Source organism: Bubalus kerabau, chromosome 12, assembly GCF_029407905.1.
Source record: "Bubalus kerabau isolate K-KA32 ecotype Philippines breed swamp buffalo chromosome 12, PCC_UOA_SB_1v2, whole genome shotgun sequence".
Classification (NCBI taxonomy): Eukaryota; Metazoa; Chordata; class Mammalia; order Artiodactyla; family Bovidae; genus Bubalus; species Bubalus kerabau.
Window position 1 is genome coordinate 54966056 of NC_073635.1, and position 25955 is coordinate 54992010.

Below are 25955 nucleotides of genomic sequence, written 5' to 3' on the forward strand. Positions count from 1 at the left end.
TCTTATATCAACTTCCAAAATGTTTTCCAGAGATTGTCAAAGACTGCTGATCAGAATAAGAATATTTTTCAAATAAACATTCAAGACCATAACAGCATACTGTGTGGTACTGATGAAACATACCTCCAGCTGTAATTCTGTGTACTTTCTCCTAAGTTCAGTGACTTCTTCTCCAGCTTGCATCTTCTTATACAAATCCAGTTCTGTGTCAAGCAACTCTTTCTGCATCTAGAAAACAGTGATTAGTAATTGAAGTGACAATAATATCCTGCATTTATATATATATACACACACACATACACACACACACACAATTTTTTATAAGGAATGCTTTTTAAGTATTCCTATTTAATCTATACATTTGTTCTCTATCTCCAATCCTACCATCCTAATTCAAGCCATCAATCACCTAGGTCTACACTAATGCAACAGGCTTCCTAACTTGTTCCTACTTTCACTGATTTCCCTACAATTCATTTTCCATATGGAAGCCAGAGTGAAATTTCTACACAGAAGAATTTTCAGGAAATAACCGTGCAAAGGAAAACAAAAAACTGAGGTCCAAATGAGGACTATATAGTACCCTTTCACGTAAGAAAGCATACATACACACACATACCAAGAGGGAGGGAAGAGTGGGGAACAGAGTGCCAGAGATCAAACAGGAATGATTATCTATATAATCCTTTATATATATTAATAGTATAACTTTTGAATCATGTTAATTATTTATTTATTGAGAAAATAAAATTAGGGTAATTAAATTGAGAGAGTGAAACAGGAGAGAATTATGTCAATGGAGCCTCCTTCATGGTTATTACCATGCAATTGCTAAAGATTATTTGAAATAACTTCAAATCAATTAGGACTGTGTAACCTTCATATCATCTGGAAATTAATTCTTCTATATTAAAGATACACTAAGATCCTCATATATTATGAAATAAAATACATTTTAAAAATAAAAATACAAGAAAATTAAATCAACAAGAATAAGGGGGAGAGGAATCCAAAATTGAATACATATAGAAATAGACCTAACTTTATCAAATTAATAACATAACCACACAAAAGGAAAAAAACAAAAACGTGATCCTATACCAAAGTTTGATTCTATACTCTAAATGGAGTATATTGTGAGGTTGTAAAAAATGCAAACAAATTCTGAATTTTATATTTAGTTAGCTGATGAAAGTGGTATTATTTTAGCAGTTTTGGAACCATCTGAATGTGCAAGTATATACTGTATTGATGTTAGTGGGAACAAGTTGTCATTATGGGAACAGGGAAATAGGCATAAGAGAAAGAAACAAAGAACACTGTGGTGTTAGATTAGAATCAGAAATATCAATATGAACTCATGATTACATATACACACACACACACACACCAAGTGTTAAGTATTTGTAACTCCGTGGGATTTTTAAAAATCACTTACTGTCATCTGAAATTAATTTGCTCAATTTCTTATGTCTAATCAGTTAATATACTTGAATTTTCTCCCATTCAATCAGCTCATTCTGCAACAGTGACTCAAATTGTTACTTCTGTTCATTAACATTTTATGCCACCAACTACTTACAAAATAAAGCTCAAACTCCTATCAAGCATTCAAGCACATATATTGTTTTGTCCTCAAGCTACTTTTTTGTTCCTATTCTCCTAATTATTGACTTTCTAGCTACAATGTACAAGATTCAAAAGATGAAATCGTTTGCTTATTTGTATTTATTAACTTATTAATTAATAGAGAAGGGGGAGAATGGTAGCAAAGAATATTAAATCAAGAATGAATCTTAATGCAGTGTTTTAATTTTTTTTGCATGCACATGCAGTATAAATAACAACACAAACTGAAATACCTGAGTCTTAGTTTTTATACTTTTTGGAAGACAGCGTCCAGGTGAAGCAGCTTTGACCTCATCTTTCAACTTGGTAATATTTTTAGTCAAAACCTCTAAAGTTTTCATTATTTCTGCTTTATCTTCAGACTTCATTGCTTTGTTTTTCTCCAGTTTTGAAATTAACATCTGGCCGATTTTTAAAAACAAAAATATAAGACTTAATTCTACTACTACTTAGAAAGCAAACACAGCAAAGTAAATATAAAAATAAATAACTACTACTTATAGCTTATGTATTCATGACAAGGCTTACAATCACCAAGACAGCAGAACAGCAGACTGGTGACACTCTCTCAATTCAAGTCTTAATCTTGGTTTGCACTGTGAAGAACTATAGTACTGCTTAAGTCTCTTAGAATATAGATTTCTTATGGTTATAAGCTTTAACTTTAATTTAATCCCTGAAAAGTCATCAATTTGAAATAGCAATAATTTTACTTTCTAATCCATCTGTTGATATTACTGAGTCTAAGTATTCACACTCCAAAAGCAGTCTGCAACCCAGAAAGGATCACAGGAAAAGTTTACGGCTTCCCTTCATATGAGATATTAGAAAAGTGCAATATTTAATTACCTTCTTTCTTTTGTTAGAGGGCACAGTAACTGGCTAGGCTAAGAACAATACACTGGACAAAGATAAGAAGAAAGAAGATAAACATGGTAAGGAGTAGAAGACACCACACAATATAGATTCTTTAGTATTACCATATAATACCATAATCTATAGTATTATAGATTCTCTGAGTCAAGATGGTTTCAGTTTTTGGTGTAAAGCATTGTGATGTCTTTTTATCAAGTATATACAAATTTAAATCAGAAAAGACATAATTTTAAACCAAATGTTCAAAAGTTTGTATATTTTTAATATTTTGAAATGTTATAACTTTTATTACCAGACATAATTAAGAACTGACACCTAATTAAATGTCATAACTAGAGTGAAACTGGCATCTTCTACTCCCTATTACCAGTTTATCTTCTTTCTTGCTATGTCAGGCATATTGTTCTTAGCCTAGCCAAATACTGTTCCCTCTGACAAATCTAACTTTGATTATTTTACCTTTTGTGTTTCAATGTGCTTTTCTAAAATTTCTTGTTTCCTTTTCCTTACATCTTGCTGAAGTTTCAGTGCCTCCTAGAGAAGTGATCAAAAATAGTATTAGAAAACTTAACTTTTCCCAAAAAAACCCCACAATTACTTAAGAACAGAACTGTGCTCTAAATGAGATTGTGGCAAGAAGCTTAGAAACAAAAATAAATGCAAAATTTTCCTATGTAAAGCTTAAACAGTATGCAAGTTTCAAAGATTAATCAGGATAGCCTTTCATTACAAGAAGAAAATTAATATTTACTAATATACTATGGAAAACAAAAGTTCAGTGGCGGCCAACATATATACCTTAATCTTTATTTTATGAAAAAACACATACATGCAGAAAAAGCTTCCCTATATGCAAATACTGTACACTACTAACTATACTTACCTGCTTTTTTTTCTGTGCTTCATTATTATCAACTGCAGAAGTAGAAACAAGTAAGGTTTTTTGTGCAGCCTTCAAAGCAGCTGGATTATACACCGTTTTTGTTAAGCCAGTAGATGTAGACAATACCTACCAATACAAATTCAATTTTTCAAAAAATGTATCAAGTAGTCATGATCTCCTGAGTCCTATTTCCTTCAAAACTCAACTTTAAAGCACTCCTGTCAAAATTTAGCACACTGAACTAAAAGTACTTATATAGTAACAGTAACTAAGTCACATTTAACATCTTGAACGGAAGAGTATGAGTGGGGGATAAGCTACACAGTGAAAAAATTTTAAAGTAATATCATATACCTTCAGGAAAAAAGCAAAAAACAAACATATAAAAACTTCAAATCAATAAAACACTGGTGGTATTACTATAACACTGATAAAATATTAGTTGCTGAACACATTACTAGTATTCCTAGGGACTAAAGATAAACTATACACAAGAGCACAGCAGAGGAGGAATTATGTCCTGAAAATAATTTAAAATGATCATTTATAATTGACATTTCTGACATTAACCTTATTGCTTTGTCTTCTCCATTTCTTTGCCAGCATTAGCATTACTCCTTTTTCTTTAAGGGACCTTATTCCCTTTAATTCAGCTCAGGTTTAGCACAACCATTCAAGATCTCTGCAAAGTCTTAATCACTTATTTCTTCTACCTAGGTTCCTCTATGAAATAATATTCCTATTAAAATATTTAGTAAAAATGACCTGATGATACTTTAATTTATATTTCTCTCTCAATCTCTCTTCCCTGTCCTTACTGTAAAAGCCCTGAAACATAAACCATGTCTTTCTTTTCTTTGTGCTTCTTCCAGTACCTAAACCTTGCTACCAACTAATTATGAAACCATGGGTGAGTTCAGGAACCTTTTTGGGCCTCATTTTGCTCATTAAATAAGAAAGTTCAACCTGATAGTGTCTAATGTCCTCATAAACACAAAGATTCATTCCATTAGAGTAAGGATTTGTTTTTTAACATGGCTCACTGCTGTATCTTCAGTGCCTAGAACAGCGCCAGACACAAAGCAAGTACTCAATAAACACTTTTGCACTAAATTAAAATGAAGTGATGGTAGATCAGAGTGAACAATCTTTTCCTCACAAAGATCAATTCAAGAACATTAAAGTGTCAGGCTGCCTTTTTTATCTTCCAAAAGAAACAGAAAGTTGTAGGTTCCAGAGAGTGGTTGATTACTGGTTCTTGGGAAGGAGTTTAGAGATCCCTTCAAAGAGATCTATGAATGCCATAAAACCTAAACATGAAACATGTGAGACTGTGTAACTTTCCAAAGGAAAAAACACAGCTTTCAAAGTCATGACCTAAAAGAAGTCAGAAGAACTACGTAAGTAGAAGAGTATCAATGAGAAAACGAGTCCTATTTTCTGACTACTAAAAGATCTGGACATGACTTTCTAATATTTTATCATGAAATTAGATTAGGGAACATCACAAAGCTTAAGCAACTCATCACTATTCTAAGTATTCAAGAATGGCATAGCTTCAAAATAAAAAAAAAAATCTAGAATACTGTAATTATACTACCTCCATACAGCACAACTGATGTTTAAAAATAAAGGATTTTTACAGTAGTTGATATGTTCAAAATTTGATAATTTTCTTCAGTAATGAAAACACTCAAGGTATCACTAACAAATATGAAATGGTTGCACTCAGTAAAATACAAAATGGACGTGGATTTAGTTCACTGTCTAACTTGTCACTATTCCATCATGCTACCTTACCACACTACGCAATGTCAAGCTGTATGAACATGTAAGGGTGAGACAAACACTGTCGAAAGGGAGAAACATAAGATGATCTGCTGAAGCCAAAGTTGGAGCGTTTCATAAACCATCTTCATCATGACGGTTCTGTAACAGTTGAAAAGCTGTGACCCAAAAAGATTTCTATATTCAAATAAACTTGGAAACAATATTATAATACTATTTTGTCCTTTCAAATGATATATTATCATAAGAGCTATAAGAAAGCCAGAAGTAAAGCAATCCATGTAATTTAACTAAGCACTTCTCCAATTTCAAGGAGTAGAGAATTCTCCCTTTCAAAGTATTGTTATTAATACCAGATATCAGACTAAGGTGTAGTGTTTCAGGGTTAATAAAATCATCCGACAACAAGAAGATTTCTGTATTCCTATATCACTTCCTTGTTTTGTCCAGGAACTTCCTTCTGTAAAAACAGAACATGAGCTAACGTATTTATTTCACTGAGTTTAAGACACCACTGACTAGGAAGTCATTTAATATAACCCTACTAAAGGAAAAGGCTGCCAATTATAACCATAAACATCAACAACTATAAGATACAGCCCAATTTCAGAGGTGTAGAAATGTGAAAATAAAATATCTTACAAACAGTGAAGTTACAAATGTTGCTCACTATCTGAAGCTATTTGGTTTCAGAGTTTAGATAGTAAGTGTTCGAATAACAAAAAATACTTGCATTTTTCAAAAGATAAAAATAGACTTGTGACAAAAGAAAATCTGTTAAAAATGAAACCAGTGGAGGGAAGTAACAAACCCAACAGAAAATGATGCTACAGTTCTAAGAATATAATCAAAACATAGTAGCCTTTCTAAACAACCACATCTCTATTTTTGAAAGGGTTTCTGCATATGCCGTATTTTTACATATTGACTTTATTTCTAGTGACCTTGCTGCATACACTTATTAATTCAAGTTGTTTGTGAATTCTTTTGGATTTTCTACATATATAACCATATCATCTATGAGTAAACATAGTTCTGTTTCTCCCTTTCCAACATTTACGCCATTTATTTTCCTGCTTTATTATATGGTTAGGCCCTATACTACTGGGAAAAAGTGACAAGAGTGGACACCCTTTGTTCTTCCTGATCTTGGGGGAATGTATTCAGTATTTCACCATTAACAAATAATGTTAGCTGTAGGGTTTTTTTGCGGTTTTTTTGCAGATATACTTTGTCAAAATTAAGGAAATTTATTTCTATTACTAATTTCCAAAATGTGTAATGTGACTAAATAATTTTATCACATGTTTTTTTCCTACTGAAATAATCACATGGGGTCCGGTTCCCCTCCCTTCAATATCTACCCCATTCCTTCCCTCAATCTTTTATTTTGTTAATATGGTGAAATAAACTGATTTTCAAATGTTAAATCAACCTTGCATTTCTGGAATAAATGCTACCTGGTCAAAGTGTATTCTTTCTATTACCAATGCACACTTGCTAAAATCGTATTTAGGACTTCTGTGTTTACGTTCATGAGATATTGGCTTGTAATTTTCCTTTCTTGTAATACACTTGTCAGGTCTGATATCAAAGTTTTTGTTGAATTCGTAAGATGAGTTGAAAAGTATCATACCCTTTGTTGTTGAAATATATACATCACTAATACTTCTTACTTTCAAGATAAAAGCCAATTCTTCAATAAAATAGAGGTTATAATCTATTAATACCTCCTTATTCATTTCCTATATAAAATATTACAAGCCATGACTATTATTAGTACTTATAAAAAAAAACAGATTTTTCTCATGGATAAAAATGGGGAAAAAAAGTATTTTGTAAAAATGACTTACTGCAAAAGAAGGTTATTACAAATTAAGTCATCCAAGTATCATTTTTTAATAATTGGTGCCAAGTTAAAATCAAACACAAAAGAAACATAGTTAAGATGACTCAAAGCCACACTCTCAATAAGCTAGTTCTCACACGTTTCTAAAGCAAATGCCAATTTTATTCTTCATAAATCTCTCTATAGTAAGCTGAGGCATTCGGGCATCATTTTATTGATCACTAGTATCTTAATATAGCAGCAAAAATCAGGTTTTAAGTTTCCTCTTTCTTAGCCCTCTCACATGCAGTCTTAGATTAACAAAGAATCACTAAAGGGTTTATTGGCTATTACAAGAGGTAGGGGATAAAATTTTATATTTGTGCACTTATTTGCCTTAACAATGACAGAAATTACTGTTTAGGTTCAAGGTTTGAGTTTTTGCCTGCCTTCAATTTTTAAAAATTTAAATAACATTTGATGAACATTCTCCTACTCTTCCCTAAGACTTCTCTGTATCACTGAGCTCTAAGGATTACTACACAAAAATCCCTACTGACTAGGAACAGAAATAACAAAGAATAAGCAAAAACAAAATGCTATTCTGTAAACAGGTTCACTGAAGCCTGGAAGTTACATACTGGTAAATAATTTCTTTCCTTAGAAGATTCATTACAATCTTTGCTGAGTAATTTTCTTTTATAAATAGCCCACTACCATTAGTGATTTTTCATAAATTAAGTTAATGCTAACTATATTAGCAAATTTATACTATCAATTCCAAATCTGTACACTTTTTATCTAAAGCTATATAAAACATGTTAAAAAATAATGAGAACAAGTAGGAAAACATACTAGAAAAGTTTTGTAAAAGTGGTAATTAGTACACTTTAATTTTAGAGTACAAGTCTTAACATAACAGATCCTAAACATAATCAGGGTTGTAGACCTCTCCAGAATTGTTCAGTACTGCTGCAGTCCATGGGGTCGCTAGGAGTCGGACACGACTGAGAGACTTCACTTTCACTTTTCACTTTCCTGCATTGGAGAAGGAAATGGCAAGCCACTCCAGTACTCTTGCCTGGAGAATCCCAGGGATGGGGGAGCCTGGTGGGCTGCCATCTATGGGGTCACACAGAGTCGGACACGACTGAAGCGACTTAGCACGCATGCATGCATGCATACTAAGAGTAACGATCCTTATATTGTTGTCTTATTCCTTACTTACTTAGTATCAGAGGATAAAAATAATCAAAGTAAATATCAGACACTGCTAAATTTAGTAGCATAGACTAAGCCATACAGATTCAGGCAGGGGCAGAGGGGCATATATGGAAAAATCTGGAGATTTCACAGTAGAGGTTAGAGAGATTTTCAATTTTTAAAAGAATGACTAGAACTAGAATTCTGTTAGGCAGAGGGAAATACACTCCAGAAAAACCACCACCAAAAAGAAGATAAAAGAGGCAGAAAATAGCAAGAGACAATGAGCAGAAAAGGGCTTATTAGGGTAGAAAGGAAGACCTAAAGCAGAGGTAACAGAACCAGAATAATTGAGGTATGATGAGTTATTAATCCAGCAAAGTCATTTAGCTGAGAAAATTATTTAAGTTTCTATAAGGAGTTAAAGAAAGTCTGAGGGTAGGATGGTGGCAGTGTAAATTAAGAGCAGGTGCCAGCCCAGAGGTCAGGGAACTGAAGGTGGCAGAGACCTACAAACACAAGTGGATGACTCTAAAGCTTCTAGACTGCACAACATGAAAATGGTGCCATCACTCCCAGAGGTGGGTGGCTAGGAGAAGATGCTACTTTACAGAGGAAATAATGAATCATTTTAGGCATTTTATGCCTAAAGTAATGCTGAGGTATCCAAGAGGAAAATGTGATATTCAGAATGAGATTCATATTCAAATTTCCAGAACTGACAAAGTTTAACACAGTAAATATGGAAATAATATACTGAAGAACCAGTGAAGACAGCAGGTCAGCTATTTCATGAGACGTTCTAATTATCTATAATGTCAATTTCCTCCGTAATCTTCATAATGGAAAGAGCCAGGGACTAGAAATAGAAGATCCAGGTTCCAGTCTTAGCTCAGTAACTCACAGTGTATAGGTCAACCATAAAGTTTGCGGGGCCTTACCTTCCTTTAAGGTTAGGATAAAGAAATAAGAAAGATTATCCAATTCTAATATTCTGTGATTCCACGTACCTCAAAAAAAGACTAAAGATCAGGGCCATTCACTCACACCTAAACAAAAAATTAATATATCTGCACAGAACTATAAGACAGGTCCAAAAATGCTCTTAATTTAGTCAGCATTTGCTCCCCTCATTTGAAAAAAAAAAGACTAACTGCATCGTTACACTATACACAATAGCTGTTGTCTTAAAAAACTTATTTACACCATTCTTTCCAATTTACAAAATACTCTTAAATAATATTTTATTTAATCCTCATAAAACCTCAAGAGAAAGACAAATATAACCATCACCACTTATTGATGAGGAAAAGGGTTCAGAAAGATTAAGCGCACTGCCCAAAGGCATGCAGTTAGTAAGTGAAGAGCCAGAGCTCAAACTCAGGTAAAGTTCCTAATTCATGGCCCTTTCTATAAGGTTATCAGAGGTTTAAAATTAAAATGTACAATATCTCTAAAGAAAAAATAGTAAGTGAAAAAACAAAAAGAATGGAGCATAAGGAAATACAGTAAGCGGCAAGTATTAAAATGCTGATGCAAAAAGTAAAAAGAGGTAGGCAAATATTTTTCTTTTTCAGCAAATGGAAAGCAAAAAGTTAGGAATAAAAGATACAGATACTATTAAGAAGCAAGAGTTTGGAACCATGAAAAAAATTAAAAAATTAAGATGCCACCTGAAAACATTTATGAAGCCAAGACACACACATCATGCTATTCTTACCTTTTCAGTTGCTGAAACAGATGGCTTTGATACAAAACCCAACCTGTCCTTCACAGATAACTTAGTTACATTCTAAAAAAATTAAAATGGACATATTCAGTGTTTCCCCAAACATATATAAGTCTGTAGGGATTTTGAACATTCTCATTCTACTAACATATTCTGACTATAAGTACACTGATATTAATAACAAAACCTTGGGCCATTTGCAAAGACAGAGACAGAAAGAAAATGTGTTTGGAAAAATAAACAGTATACAGTAAACAGTGTACAGTATTACTCGATCACGGAAAATGATTATATAAAGAAGTTTTTAAATAATTTTAAAATTATTGTGCCTGTCACATAGGCAGGTGGTTTGCTAAAGTCCCTTTCACTGATACAGAATCATAAATTCTTAGAATCCTATGTTGACAAGTAGAAAGTTTGTACATTCTAAATATTAGAGTAGTTAAAAATGCGCCTGCTTCTTCAGCTTAAAGCAAATGCCATTCTTTCCTATAGTATGTTTGTTTTACAGCCAGTATACACAGTATTTGGTGATGATTTGAGATAGCAGGATTGGAGGGTTGTTTGTTATTTAGTATCTAATAATTTACTAATTTACATTCTGCGTGTTTTTATAAAATCTCAATGTCTTACTCTTCAGGAATAACCTGCGAAGACTATTTTAATCAGGTGGCATCCATTAGCTAAGTAGGATACTACATCCTAACTATCTTACACAGCAAATGTTGAAACATCTGTAGACAAAAGAAAGTTAAGTTTCAGAGACTGAGGGTGTGGAAACAAGAAACTGCCACTCGAGTGTGGAAGGGAGTGGGAAGGGAATGACATATGGAGAAGAGAACTTGAGAATCAGGAATAAGTGATGCAAAGTTCTGAGAGAGCTGCATTAAGTAACTTGAAGCTTTTAAGCCTTCCCTTCCCAAAAGCTTTCAGTTCAGTCTACTGCATAATTATGTCTGGAACAGGAGTCTAATGAAGTAAAAGATGATGGAAAAATAAGATTTAATATACTAAAACTTTACTTTTTAGGCAGTTTTTCTCCTCTATGAAATGAAAAAGAACTCTTTCTCATAAGTAAGTATTAGCTAGAGAAAAGAATTTAAGATTGAAATACTACAGGAAAAGTAGTCCGTAAAAATGTTATGGTAATGGTAAAAAAATTTTTTACAGGTGCTGTTCAAATACAGACTATATTTCTGTATAAGTATACACACACACACACACACACATATATATATACACACATACACACACCCATACAATTAATTAAAATTCAGATCACCAAGGGAAACTAATAGACTGAGAACCTATCTATCATGTGACAGGCACAATAAGATTTTTCATTTACCTGAGGAAGGTCTGAACTGGCACTCTGGGCTTCTGCTGGTTCAATAGTACTTGAAGGTACCGGACCCAACCGCTCTTTGACTGACTGCTTCACAACAGGCAAAATGGGCTGCTGAACTAAAGGCTGCATTACCTCAGAAGAAGAAAAAAGTGTTAAACGCGCTGATTAGTTCATGAGCAGGGAAAGTAACCTTCGTTATTCTGTCACTAAGTTGCCCATGCAGTTTTAAAAGTGCAGCTTATAATCAAAGCCTAATCACCTGCCAAATTCCTTCCTTCATACAAGTTCCCCATACATGTCCAAAGATACAAAAAAATATTTATAAAGTAGAGGAAAAAATCAAAATCTACCCTTCAGTATCTTTCGTCTCTCTTTAATTAACAGAAGAAAGCTAAATAGAAAAATAAGGTGCTATAGTACACTTCTACAAGCAATTAAACTTTATATATTGATTGACTTCCTGATTAAAAGAAAGAAAAAGAGAAAAAAGGAAGAGGGAAGGAAGGATTTCCATTATGAACTCCTAGTATGAGTTTCTAGAATACAAACAGGTACTACATACTGGAGTATCTCCCACTTTAAGGGATGGTTCTATATTTTATATGTATCATCTCATGACTTCCTAAACTAGGGATGAATGTAATAACAAAATGAAAGAGCAGGTTAGAGAAGTTAAGTAACTTGCTCAAACCTACATACAGTTAACAATGGTAGAGCCAGGATCTGAACTCAAGTCTACCTGACTACATGCCCCTCCTTTTAAAAAACACTATGCCAAATGCTTTTCTTTCATAAGAAAAGCATTTACTTTCACACAAATTTCTCTTACCTTTGGAGAAGTAGTTTGCAACTGTTGGGTGCTTCCTTCTCTGTGCCAGTAAACTTTAATAAAGCGATTATTTAGTACTGCTTCTGTACTTGATATAGCTTTCTTTGCTTCTTCGTATGTTGCAAATTGGATAAGGGCACCTTCAGGATCCCCATTATAGGCAACCTAAGATTTAAAATATTAAGCACAGCGAATTTGCAAATGAATCAGTTGCTTTATATAGTAAAATGCCTCAGGAAATGAAATACTAGTCCTTCCAAGTTACAGTCTATCTTTATACTACCTTATATCGAGATTATTACCACAGTCTACTTTCACTCAAGAAGAAATGGTAACTGTGGACCACTCAGAATAGAATCAGCCTCCTCTAAATAACATTTAGGAGAGAATGCTCATTGCACAAAGGTTATATACAAGCACTCAAAATGCTTCACTTCTTACCCTCAATATTAATGCTATGGGAAATAATACTTATGTCAGTGAGTGATGTAGAGTCAAAAGAGGGAAGTAAACTATTTTCAAAGGAATGATCTCTAACTAAAAATTACAGAAAAATCAATCTGTAAAATTGTCCAAACTGGTTAATTCTCACAGAAATATTTGCAAGAGCACACACAAATAAATCTTAGATAAGGAAGGGGGGAAATCTACAAAACAATAGCAACAATTATATTTTACACATAAGGAAACTACGACTCAAAAAGTATGCAATTCTTTAGACCTATACAATGAATAAGTAGTATTAACAGATCCAAGGCTTTTTAGTGTTCAATAATACCAGCACTTTCGAAATTGTTCTATAAACTACTGGTGAGGCAAAGCAATACAAAATAGGGATTAAGCACACAGACCCTGAATCAAACAACCTGGTTCTGGATAACAATACCCACTCTGTAGTTGTTAAGAATTAAACAGTAATTCATATAAAATGGTGGGGCGGGGATTGTACACGGGGCAGGTGATGGTGGTGTGTTCAATTAGGATAAAGCTATAGGGTTTTTTGAAACTAACTTTTCAAAATATATATTTTATAAATAATAAGGCAAATGGGATACAGATACAGCAAAAGGACCTGTAAGGAGATAACAATCTCAACAGTAACTGAGGAAATACAAATTGAAAAAATATAAATTAAAGAAAAAAACTGAGATAATAGTGAGATACTCAGCTTTAAATTTATTTAAATTTAATATTACTAATGTAGTTAATTGGGTAAGGAAAATAATTTTTCGAAGTCTAGATCTACAGGTGGTAGATCAAATTGAACTGCCATAAAAAGATATTTAGAGATAGTCCAGATAATGTTAAATTACTACAGGGTAATATGTATGCTCAGGACCCACAACAAGGACCCACATACTTTTAAATACATATATATTTGTAAGCTTGCATACTAATTTATTGGTAGATACATACAGAAATACAAAACAAAAAATCAAAAATAATACATGGTAAGCTGTTACCAATAATGTAATAATATCATGCAGATACATGAGGAAGACAGAGAGCTGAAAATATTTTCATTAAATCTGTAGAAATCTCTACTGACTGACCCTAAGCAAGCATGCATTTTCTCATCTATTACTTAATAATATTATTTTTTAAAGGGCAACACCACAAAATTTTCCAAAATACCAACTTAAGCTGTACTCTCTAACATCTATTCTTATCAGATTATGGGAAATTATTGTTTTAGTTGAAAAGAAAGCCATACAAACTGGAAAAGAAGCCCAACATTATTTCAACACTTTCAACATATCCCATAATATAAACTCAATACAAAATAATCTCACAAATAACATATACCTAAGCCAAGGTCAAATTTTAGGTGAAATCAAATACAAATTACAGTTATTTATCTTAAAAGACATTCAAAAGCAGTAGAGGAAAAAGTAAATGTTTAAACTAATTAGATATTTGGGCCCCCAAAGTATCTGTTAGATATGTGCCATCTTAGAGGCAGCAAAAATAAATGTGACTAAAGCCTTCTGCTAAAGTGAAACTAAGGAAATGAAAACTATAGTAAGATTAGACTTTACCACTGTGGCTATTTAACTTTGCTGTAATTTTATGATAACCTCTATTAGGTAAAAAGTATATAATATGATCAATCAAGCCTCTTGCCTTTTCAAAGTAAATATGTTATTCAAAATCACATTTTTCTAAAATACAAAGTTTCATTTCATATCCAATTTTCTAAATTTAGAATATTACCAAAATTTCCATAATATTTTCTTGTAAAAGTATTTCTTTTTACTATATTAAGATTTCCTCTCTAAATTAAGCAAAGACAACAGAATCACCTCATAGCTCTTACCTGCAAGTTAACCAAGGTTCCAAATCGACTAAAATGCTCATTAAGTTTGCTGATATTATTTAATTCTGGAGGAACTTTTCTAAGTTCAAGTTTGGTATTTTCATTTCCAAACTGAACCTTTTTCTGGAAGCCTGGGCTGTTTGTTCTATTAAAATTTGGTCTGTAACAAAAATCAAGTTAATTAATACATTTATTTATAAATTCTGATGCTTATCAAGTACAAAGGAATCAAGTTTTGCAACTTAAGTTCAATTTTCTTTTCAAAATTGAAATTGCTAGGTGATAAAGGAAATTTATACTTTTTTTCCTTAAAAAATGAAGTTTCCAAATAAGTAGTGTTCTTATCTTTCACAGAAGCCAAGTAAGAAAGGTTCTTCCAGACCATTTGTTCCTTCCCACTTCTATTCTACGCCTGCTTAAAATTTTCAGCAGGAAAGGTCTACCCTCTTTCAGTCAATTTGCCTATATAACCATTTCACCATTTGCACCATTTCAGGAAAAGCTACCTTATCAAAATAATTCCTATTTTCAAATACTGATTAAAAGTAAGAAATCACTGTCTTGATCTCGTTCCAATTAAAACAAAATGTGGCGAACAACAGACCATACACTTGACACTTGAAGAAACAGGGACAAAACTGTGGCCCAGGGAGGTTATAATACTTGCTTTAAATCAGAGAATTAAAGGCAGAGCCAGAACTATATATTATCCATTAATAAACATACGTTAAAGCTCTAAAAATGTAATCCTAGTCTTTCCTCAAACATGCTAAATTGTAAATGAATCATCCAACACATACACTAACATTCTGATTCTCTATCTGCTTCTCTGAAGCCCTTCCTCAACAACTTCGGTGCCCATCCTATCTCCCCTGCCCCCACCAAAGACTGCTTTCTAACTCTTTACAGGAATCGCCCACATGCTAAAGCCTCCTCCCATTTCTTCCCTAATAGCAGGCTCATGACTATCCCTTAAATAGCTAGTATTCAACAACATCTCTAAGGGTTGGGTTTTTGGGGGTAGGTAGGTACAAAGAGGAAAAACAATATGCTAACCACCACACCATTTCTGTAAGCATGTACCTTCCAAGTACCAGACGACTAACATACACACTTTTAGAAAACAGATACTATATACTTTAGTTGGGGACTCCCTACAGAATAAATTTTACTTTGAAAGAGACCACTATTACTGCCACAATAATACTGCAATGATCCTAAAAATCACAGTACAATAAAATTCCTCAATTTCCTCTGCCAGCTTACTTATCAAACCAAGTCTTCTTTGTAGGAACTCCAGGCTCCCCAGAACCAATGGTTCTTTTCCTTGACTCTGAATCCACTACTATCCTCATACTGCTTTTATTAGGAGGCTTTTCTGTTTGAAACAAAAGAAAAGGAAGCAAAGATTAATATTTTCTGTTAATCATAGCCACATTCTTAAATTTACATTAAAAACAAAGTTCTGGCTTTTTGTCCAAATATACATTTTAGAAGAAACAGAAAAAAATGTACATCTAAATACAGTAATCTAAGTGATTTTAATTTACTTTGAATTCCTTTCACACTTAAATTAAGAAGAATCAGTAATTCTCATATGTCAAATTAATAATAAACAAATCATCTTGGAACTCTAAGTTTATAGTTTTGAAATCAAATGCACAACCTATAAGATTCAAAATTTAACACTAGTGCAATGACCTTAAGAATCAACAACTTTGAATTGCGACTGAAATGAGCTGCTTATTTAAACATCAGCAAATTAACATAATAAAATTATGTTAAATTTTAAAAGGTAAAGATTCAAAAGATTGAAATGCATTGCAAAAGAACTGTAAACTGCAAACTACTTCCAATATTTTACACACTTTTAAGAGTTTGACAAACACAACTACATTTAACCTGTTATTCCCAAACGATGCTCAAGTTTAAAACATGCTAACCTTAGTCCACATAGAAAAAAATATATATTTAAAATTCCTTTTTAAAAAGGAACTGGATAAATTGGTTATTTAAATCCTTTCCTGAGTATCTCTAAACACATGTAACCAAAAGAATTCTGGATCTGTTCCAGTACAGTCTTTCTCATGGCTACCACTATAATTTCCAAGCAGGTCTTCCTACCAAATCGATTCTTTCTCTCAATGAATAAAAGTATCATCTGCCCAATTATCCAAAAGCAGAAACCTAGTGTCTTTCATTTTACCATCTCCATTAGCCCTATTTTAAGTCCCCAAATCAATAAGTTATAGGTGTTGTCAATTCTTTCCACTGAACTTAAATCTTTTACTTCCCAGTGTTACTACTGTAAGTCTAGCTACCATCATCTCTTCTATAATTTTTCAAACGCCTGTAATTGACCTCCTATTCCCTCTGACATCCCTTACTCCCTCTGTTCTAATCAAAAATATCTTCTGGTTTCACAAAAGTATCAACAGGCTATACGTACTTTATCAACCCGCTTTTTCTGACTAACTCTGACTTATCCTACATCTCTTCAGCATATCAGGTAGAAACATCCAGCATCTGGCACTGCAGGCATTCACAGGACAAACTGTATTTTCTTTGCCTAGTGGTATCTTCACAGGACCATTTTTGCAACACAATTTCTGGCCTTATTACTGCCTCCCAAACATGTTTGTTCACTAGCCCTTTTATAAAGTCTTGAAGCTATTCAATATCCTTTTCTACTTTAATATGTTCTTTATCTGAAGGTTCATTAAGAAAGACAGTGATGTGTTTGCTCCAACTCATCTGTATTCTCTCACTCATATTCTCTTTCATTATTATTTATTTAAAAGAGAGGTGTTAATAAACACACAGAAGCAAGTTCCTCTTGATATACAATTAGCAAATGTGTCTTTTAGTTGCATGTATTCTGTTTCCCCCCAGTATCTTTTTAATAAATTGTTTTTCTGCTTAAAATTTTCAGCACTAGTTTTGTTGATGAAAACTACTGAGCCCTTCTTCCTACCTATCTATATCCAATCAAGAGTGTCTAGCAAGTTTTCCACTGCCTTAGAATCTAGAATGAACAATTAGCAGGCCTCGAGGTCACTTTTTTAGTAATTCCAAGGCAGCAAAAGGCCTAAAGTTTTTCCATTTGCTTAATAACAATAATTTCCTATGAAGCTTTAAGTACGAAGCATAAGAATAGTTTGCACATAATAGTCTGTGACAAATTCAAATGAGGCCATCTGCAGGCTATTATAAATGTATAATAATTACATAATGAACAATATTATAAACTTTTAATTATGTATATCTCACAATCCAGGCCAGTAAATTTCAAACTAAATAGGCAACAGCCGAGAACATTTTTGGGGGGAAAGACTGAAAAAGATAAGGAAATAGAAGTACAGGTAACCCTCAGTTTAAATGGTTTGCTAAATCAGTTATCTAGTACATAAAAACAATTTATGGAGAATGTATTCCTGAACCAGCTTACAAAAACAGTACACAAAATATCTAAAAGAATAGTACTAAAATAATCACTATGTATAATGATTCTATGAGAAAAGGCATTCAAATTTCTAAGTAGGCATACCAGACATTTATATCTCAGCAAGCCATATCTCAGCAAGCCATTTCCTGTAACTTCTAACTATATGCATGTGGAGCTGAGATGACCATAATTCCAACTTCTACATGGTTAAGATTTATGTTCAAAGGATTTGATCCCTTCTGTCTTCCCTCAATCACCACCACCAACAAAAAAAAACTGACCAAGATTTGGGATGGGTCCAATATTGATCTATAGTGGAAAGCCACAAGGTAAGAAAGAGATGATTTGATGCTTCAGAGGTTCTAGTAAGAGCAAAGAATACTGGTATAATGAAAGAAAATGAGTGCTAAGTCATGACCGAAAGAAGGAAGTGGTTTTACTCCAAACTAGTCAGGTAGAAGACACTCAGGGGATGAGTCAATATTAATACAATGAACAGCCACAATCTTAACTGGCTACTTTTCAATTACAAGCCATCTTATAACTCTGACATAAAAATTGTTAAAAAACTCTCTTTTTCTGTTGTTGTTCTTAACAAAAGTCATTAAAATGCCTCTAGGAGACTTTTTGTTGGGGAAAAGGGGCATCTACATGAAATGTTGTCCTATGACCTCATAGGATGTAAGTTAAACTGGGTATAAATTTAAATGTTCCTCACTCCATCACAAAAAGTTCTCTGAACACTCAAGACAGATGTTTAGGATCTGACAGTTTCTAATGAACAAATAAAAAAGTGCAAAGCATAAGTAAACAAGTTTACTAAACCACATTAGGTATGGACTGCTGCTGCTGCTGCTGCTGCTGCTACTGCTGCTAAGTCACTTCAGTCATGTCCGACTCTCTGAGACTCCATAGACAGCAGCCCACCAGGCTCCGCCATCCCTGGGATTCTCCAGGCAAGAACACTGGAGTGGGTTGCCATTTCCTTCTCCTACTTAGTTAAATAAGTTGGACTTTATTCACAACTGATAATGTGTGACTTTTTTTTTAATTAGAAATAAAAGATGGTAAGGAAAGACTAGAAAGAAAATGGGATTTAAAGGTTAGTTGAAATAGGAAAAAAGATACATTTTTATTGGTCTATACAGTATTTCCTATACTGTCTGACAATATTGTCAAATATCTGTAGCAAATGCTCTGTCTTTCAAATTAAGGTGAATGCTTCCTCCTCTGAACGTTTATAGCACTTTTCTTGCACTGGTTTGTGGACCAATCTAAATTCTTCTCCCATTCAGAAATTATATAAAAAGTCTGTCTCCTCTAACAAAATTTTAAAAGCTAACAAGTCAGTCTAAAATATAATTTTTTGCTTAAAATATAAGCAAATCAACATCAAATTCTAACATGTCAAAGCAAACAAAAATAAAATATATATCAAATATTAAGTCTGCACAGCTCATTTCATTTTCTAAACTATGAAAGAATGTATCTTTAGGAATTAAAGCATTATTCTTAAGACTTTAAATGAACCAATTAAGACTACAAATGAGAGAATATACCTCCCAAAAGCTAGAAAATTAGTACTTTGGGGAAAGTCCTTTCCCCATGGATGACAGAATAAAACATCACCAGTACTACAAATAGGGTACCACATATTACCTTTTCTTTCATGTTGAGACCAAAGAATCCAAGGAACAAACATAACAACATCCCTTACTCAATCCTAATAAACACAAGACCAACTATTCTTTTTAAATGTTTTGCCACTCTTGATATTATGAAAATGACAGGAAGAAAAGATTCATCATAGTACCTCTGGGTGGCAAATCCATATCCCCTGATGTGAGCCCTATCAAGTTGGGCCTTTGTGCATGCACTCTGTGTCTATACATTGGTCTGGAAGTGTTTGTTATGCTTGGGGCTTCAGGATTGTAGCCATCTGTGTCATATGTATCTGGTAATACAAAAACTGTAATTAAAAAACAATTATAAAACTCCATTTGGTAATTTTTTATACTGATAATAAAAAAACATATTACTAATTTATAACTCACATTTTATATGTATTCTAAAAAGTAGTTTTAGAAAAATAAAATGCTGTTAAAAACTTCGTTTTTTAAAAATCGTAACTGAGGACTTATATTTAATGTACATTTACCATGTCTACATTTTATTCCATAAAATTTTAGTGAGAATAGACCTGATAGAGCAATTCAGTCTCTACATATTTTTAAATCCCTCACCTAAAACTCTTCTCTAACCTATATGACATTATTAATATAGAAAGGCTAAAACTGCACCTGCAGTAAAAAGAGAGGGTGGAGCAGGAGGTGGCTGGTGATGAATGCCAGTTGTTACTACAGTAGGAACAGAGCTGGTTGCAGAGTTTGGGGGAGCATCCATGCCAGATGGTTGCAAAGGAGGAAGTGGAGGTGGTGGTCCTGTCAAAACCAAAGAATAAGAAATATCATCTGGAAGCAAACAAATAAAATAAGTTATTGTATATCCAAACATGATATGCTCATTTATCAAATAATAGTATCTTTAAAATCAAGCTCTTACAACTGAAATAGTTTTCAAGGGTAAAATATCCATTTAATGTATTCCAAAACAGGTTTGTCTTAAGCTCTAAAGGACTATAGACAGCTGGGATTCATTAGGGACGTACATAATTCAGGGTCACCCTAAACCACAGTAAACCATGGGTTTGGCTGAGCCAAGCCATGCTAAGTCACTTCTGACTCTTTGCAACCCTATGAACCATAGTCTGCCAGCTCCTCTGTCCATGGGACTCTCCAGGTGATAAAACTGGAGTGGGTTGCCATGACCTCCTCCAAGGGATCCTCCCAACCCAGGGATCGAACCCGCATCTCTTATGTCTCCTGCATTGGCAGGTGAGTTCTTTACCGCTAGCGCCACCTGGAAGCCCATTAGCCTACAAAATATATTCCAAATGGGAGTATCTTACTCTTAATTTCTAGCAGGCATATATAGGATTACTATAGATACTTCTAACAAAGGCAAGCATCAAACTATTAATTTTTATAAAAGACTATGAATGGGCAGATAATAAGTATAGGCAAACATATTTCCTCACCTGTGACAGGTGGCAGACTGGGTGGTAATGGGCCTGGCGGTGGCACAGGGGGTCTCAGATTCACAGGTGGGGGTGTAAGAATTGGTGGTGGTGGAGGGAGTCCAGGAGGAGGTGGTCCTTCAACAACAGGAGGCTGTGCTGGGAAAGGCAGCATACCAGGAAGATTGACATCTTCTACAACTACTGGGTCACTTCCATGATCAAAAGGGCACATGTCTCCTCTCATACAGAAACCCTTTTCTGTGAGGAAAAATAGTTAGAAAGAACTATGAAAAGTGCTGGACAAACATTTTCTCTAAGTCAACAAAAGTAAGATATTTAAAAATTGGAATATTTTTAACATTGGGCAAGTATAAATAACCATAAGAACTACCTACCAATTTCCAGTAATATAAAACCCTCATTAAGTGATAATATAGCTAACATACACATTAAAAAATGTACCACCAAATTAACATGAGTATTCCTAGCTAGCAAACTGATGTAAAATAGGTATTTCTGTCTGATTTTTATCATTAGAAACATTTCCTTTATTTAAATCTCTCACTTAAAACTTTAAGGATACTTCAACTACAGCTTTAATACAATTTACAAAATTTTTACAGTAAAATCTTAAGAGTCTTCAGTTCATTTATAAGTCTTATATATAGGTGATACATTTCTAGATTTTACTTATGCTAATAACTCTGATTTTTAAGTAAGTTTTGTCAAGAACGTTTCAGTCGCCAATTTCCTGATAAATAACTCAGTAGATATTCCTCTTTGTTTGGTAAATTCCAAAAATATGTTAAGACTTAAGTGCAAATAAACACAATCTTTAAATTGATATTAGTCGGTGGTGACTAATGAAGACTTCAGTAACATACTGAGGAATTCATGAAGTACCTAAAATTAATTTCCCACTATTTCCAAAAGGTTAAGTATTTGAGTAACTGTGTACAACCTAAAATTACAGAATTTACTCAGCTGAAAATATTAATTCATACTTCATGAAATGGTTGACAGGCTTACCATCATAGTCTCTACACCGTTTCTTTGGCATTGGTGGTCTTACGTATGAATTATGGTCCACCTGGTCTTCATGAAATTCAGACCAACTTTCGGTAGTGTTATTACCATGATGAGTAGGAGCAATTACTGTAATAGTGCTGCTCAAAGTAGGTACAGGGTAGTGGCCAGATGAAATATTCGGTACCGAAGAGACTGGAGTATAATTGTTTTCTAACGGATCTGCTCTATCCAGGTCATATTTAGGTTTTACCAGATCCCTTTCTGCAACAAAATATAAATGACTTGAAAAACTACACTCGATTAAAAACAACAACAACAAAGTCCCAAATTTAATAGATATTTTTGCTAAACATAAAAAAAAGTTCAAATTTTACACAATCCTCCTTTTAAAAACAACTCAATACATAAACAATGTTTCAAGAAAAGTTATTTCTTTTTGTTATGACCTAAACTAAAAAGCCACACATAAAGTTGCTGTACTTAATGAGATTTTTCTTGGAGTTTTATTTATAGAAGAGAGATTTTTTATTTTCTTCATTGAAATCTTAGTATGCAAAACTTTAGCCAATAAAACAAAATACGCAATACAAGTAGAGTTATTTTTTCTGTGATGAACATTTAGTTGTTATCCATTAACAGGGCCTAACACAGCTTTATACAGTGAACACTGCTGAAGATGAGAATGGATACGCAAAGAGGAAGAAAAAGGAGTTCATAATAGATACAAACAAATTAACTGGGCCAAGAAAAGAAAATTTACCATGGAAAGAGAAAAGATATTAAGGAGATCAGTTAAGTGAAGTAATGTGGAGAAAGGCCTAGAACACCTAGATGACAGGAAAAAGACTCTTAAGAACAGAGTAACAGAGAAATACTGGGACTATAAAAAAAAAGTCATGATTTTCTAAAGACTAAAAGTAATACACAATAAAGGTCACAAGAGGAGTATAAATCTAAGCTTAAGTAAAGGTGTTTTACTCTAAGGTGTTAAGCTGTTTTATTGCCTGCAACATATTCCTTTCAGTAATACACACTGAAGGAAAAATTATACACGTTGAAAATGACACACTCTTACAAACTCACACATCTGAAATGAAACTTTTAAACTGTTTTCATAGTTTTGAGGTCTAAGTGATAAATAAAACTGAAGATATTTAAAAGATACAATTTAACAAATTTTGATGTATGCATATACCTATGAAACCAAACATCACAACTACAGTAAGGTATACTGTACATACTCATCACCCCCCAAAAGTATCCTTGTTCTCCTTAATGATCCATCCCTCCTTTACTTCATCCCAGGCAACCACTGAATTGTTTCCTGTCTATGATGATAGATTAGTGTGCATTTTCTAAAATTTTATCTCTCTCCCTCTATTATATACACACTCTGTTTTCTGTGTGGCTTCTTTCAATCAGCATGATTATTTTGTTGCGTGTATCAATAGTTTTTTTCCTTTTTATCCATTCTATGGGTGTATCACAATTTGTTTATCCATTCACTTGCTGATGGACTGTTTCCAGCTTTTGGTTATAACAAATGAAGCTGCCATGATCATCTGTTTATGTCTCTGTTTGGAAATATACTTTTATTTCTCTGGAAGTAAACACTCAGGAGTGGAATGGGTCATTAGTAGATACAGGATTAACATTTTTAAGACACTGTTGAAGTGTTTTCCAAAGGGTTCCAGCTTATTTCCCATCCTCACCAACTCTGAGTAAAGCTAGTCTTTTTAATTTCAATCATTCTGACGGGTATACAGTAATACATTGTGGTTGTAATTTGTATAAAATAAAAGTTTCAAAAGAAATTTTTAAAGTTATTCGGACATATAAAATACAGCAAGATAGAAAAAATAAAGATAATACTGACAAAACAATTTTTAAAACCTTCAAATACAAAATGTTTTTCATAATAAAAGTGCCAGGCAAAATATACCCATATGTGATTATTTACCCCTGCTTCGTGTCCTGCTCCTGCTTCTAGTCCTGCTTCTATCCCTATCTCTGTCACGAAGCCTCTCTTTACTCCAACTTCGACTCCGACTCCTGCTGTAACTGCGACTTCGACCTCGTCTTCTGTTGTACCGGTCTCTGTATGAATCCCTTCGAGGAGGGTTTCGATCATAATCTCTTTTGCGAGAACGATCATCTTTTTTCCTCTCATCACGACTTCTAAAGAAATAAATGAACTTTTTATTGAAAATATTCAAGTGGATACAGGAAAAACTCTAATCAAATGCAAAAGTTCTGATTTATTCTTGTAACATCATGATTCTTTATTCCATCTTACGAATACAAACATAGGCGACTCAGAAAACTGAAAAACTGAACATGATCTGCTTAAGCACTCTAAAAGCCCTTCACAGTACCCACCCGCCCCGCCCCCACCAAAAAAAACCCAACTCTTTCAAAGCCTTAATCATATACACACAGGCATCTATACATATGTCCTATAGTATATTCTGTCTTGCACAGTCTCATAATTATAGGAAAGTATCACAGGCACTGCACTCTAAATGCTTTTGAAGCTTTAATGGGAAAAATAATTTATTCATTCTAAAGGGAAGCTTTGGGTAAAAAAGGTCTCAGAGTAAGACTTCACTGGAATTGAAATTAGGAATAAAAATAGTAACAATAACTAACATACGCCAAGCACTGTTCTAAACCTCACTTCCAGTACCTTCAAATCTCACCTAGTTATTCTTGATAGAAAAAGATCGAGTTACTACTTTCCCAGACTAATAAATCAGTAGATAATACTTGCCCCTATGTAAAGGAAAATCAAGTCTAAATATTCATATACAGAAAAGCAATGTCTAAAAATTAAACATGGTTCAAAGAATCAATCACCTATTTTCTCTATATCGGGAGCTTGACTGAGGAGGACTGTGATTTAGCCTTCTAGAAAACTTCTTCTCTCGCTCTTCCTCCTTTGTGATCTGATAAACAAAGAAAAACGTATATAAATTTAATAAAAGTTATTCCTTGCCATGTTACTGCTTCAATGACTTAGCTGGTATTAAAATATACGGAAAAGATTGAAGGCCAAAGGAGAAGTGGGTGGCAGCGGATGAGATGGTTGGATAGCATCTCTGACTCAATGGACATTTAGTTCAGTTCAGTTCAGTTGCTCAGTCATGTCTGACTCTTTGTGGCCCCATGAACCACAGCACACCAGGCCTCCCTGTCCATCATCAACTCCCAGAGTCCACCCAAACCCATGTCCATTGTGTTGGTGATGCCATCCAATCATCTCATCCTCTGTCGTTCCCTTCTCCTCCTGCCCTGAACCTTTCCCAGCATCAGGGTCTTTTCAAATGAATCAGCTCTCCGCATCAGGTGGCCAAAGTATTGGAATTTCAGCTTCAACATCAGTCCTTCCAATGAACACCCAGGACTGATCTCCTTTAGGATGGCCTGGTTGGATCTCCTTGCAGTTCAAGGGACTCTCAAGAGTCTTCTCCAACACCACAGTCCAAAAGCATCAATTCTTCTGTGCTTTCTTTATAGTCCAACTCTCACATCCATACATGACTACTGGAAAAACCATAGCCTTGACTAGACATGAATTTGAGCAAACCCTAGGAGATAGTGAAGGACAGAGAAGCCTAGCGTGCTGCAGTCCATGGGGTCACAAAGAGTCAGACATGACTTAGCGACTGAACAACAACAACAAAATACAAGAGCAATATAGTCTTCTTCTGAAAGCATTCAAACAAAATAAATTTCTCTTCTAAGTACATTTAACAATAAAAGACAGGCTTGCTGAAAGTTAAAGTGAATGGTAAAGAAATTCATAAATGTTTATCTTAGTTAACAGTAGTGACAAAAACATTTTAAGCAAGTGTCCTCACTTTACAGGCTTCCCAGGTGGCACTAGTGGTAAAGAATCCACCTGCCAATGCAGGAGACAAAAGAGATGCAGGTCTGATCCCTGAGCTGGGAAGATCCCCTGGAGGAGGGCAT

At 33.8% G+C, this 25955-nt stretch overlaps 1 protein-coding gene across 16 annotated transcripts in view; it reads right to left on the reverse strand.

The window, feature by feature from the left end:
* Positions 1-25955, reverse strand: part of RBM26 (RNA binding motif protein 26) — a 97244-nt gene that overhangs the window by 23762 nt on the left and 47527 nt on the right. For 5 of the 16 annotated variants that reach the window (XM_055542743.1, XM_055542742.1, XM_055542734.1 and 2 more), the window contains 15 exons: positions 24840-24928; positions 23944-24161; positions 21984-22244; positions 20973-21212; positions 20176-20346; positions 19689-19844; positions 15697-15808; positions 14431-14590; positions 12114-12278; positions 11285-11416; positions 9928-9999; positions 3389-3514; positions 2965-3039; positions 1863-2030; positions 124-228 (listed from right to left, as the gene is read on the reverse strand). In XM_055542743.1, the coding sequence (XP_055398718.1) occupies positions 124-228; positions 1863-2030; positions 2965-3039; positions 3389-3514; positions 9928-9999; positions 11285-11416; positions 12114-12278; positions 14431-14590; positions 15697-15808; positions 19689-19844; positions 20176-20346; positions 20973-21212; positions 21984-22244; positions 23944-24161; positions 24840-24928 (2250 nt within the window). The remainder of the gene's footprint in view (positions 1-123; positions 229-1862; positions 2031-2964; positions 3040-3388; positions 3515-9927; positions 10000-11284; positions 11417-12113; positions 12279-14430; positions 14591-15696; positions 15809-19688; positions 19845-20175; positions 20347-20972; positions 21213-21983; positions 22245-23943; positions 24162-24839; positions 24929-25955) is intronic. The other 11 variants (XM_055542738.1, XM_055542737.1, XM_055542741.1 and 8 more) reach the window with 10 other exon arrangements.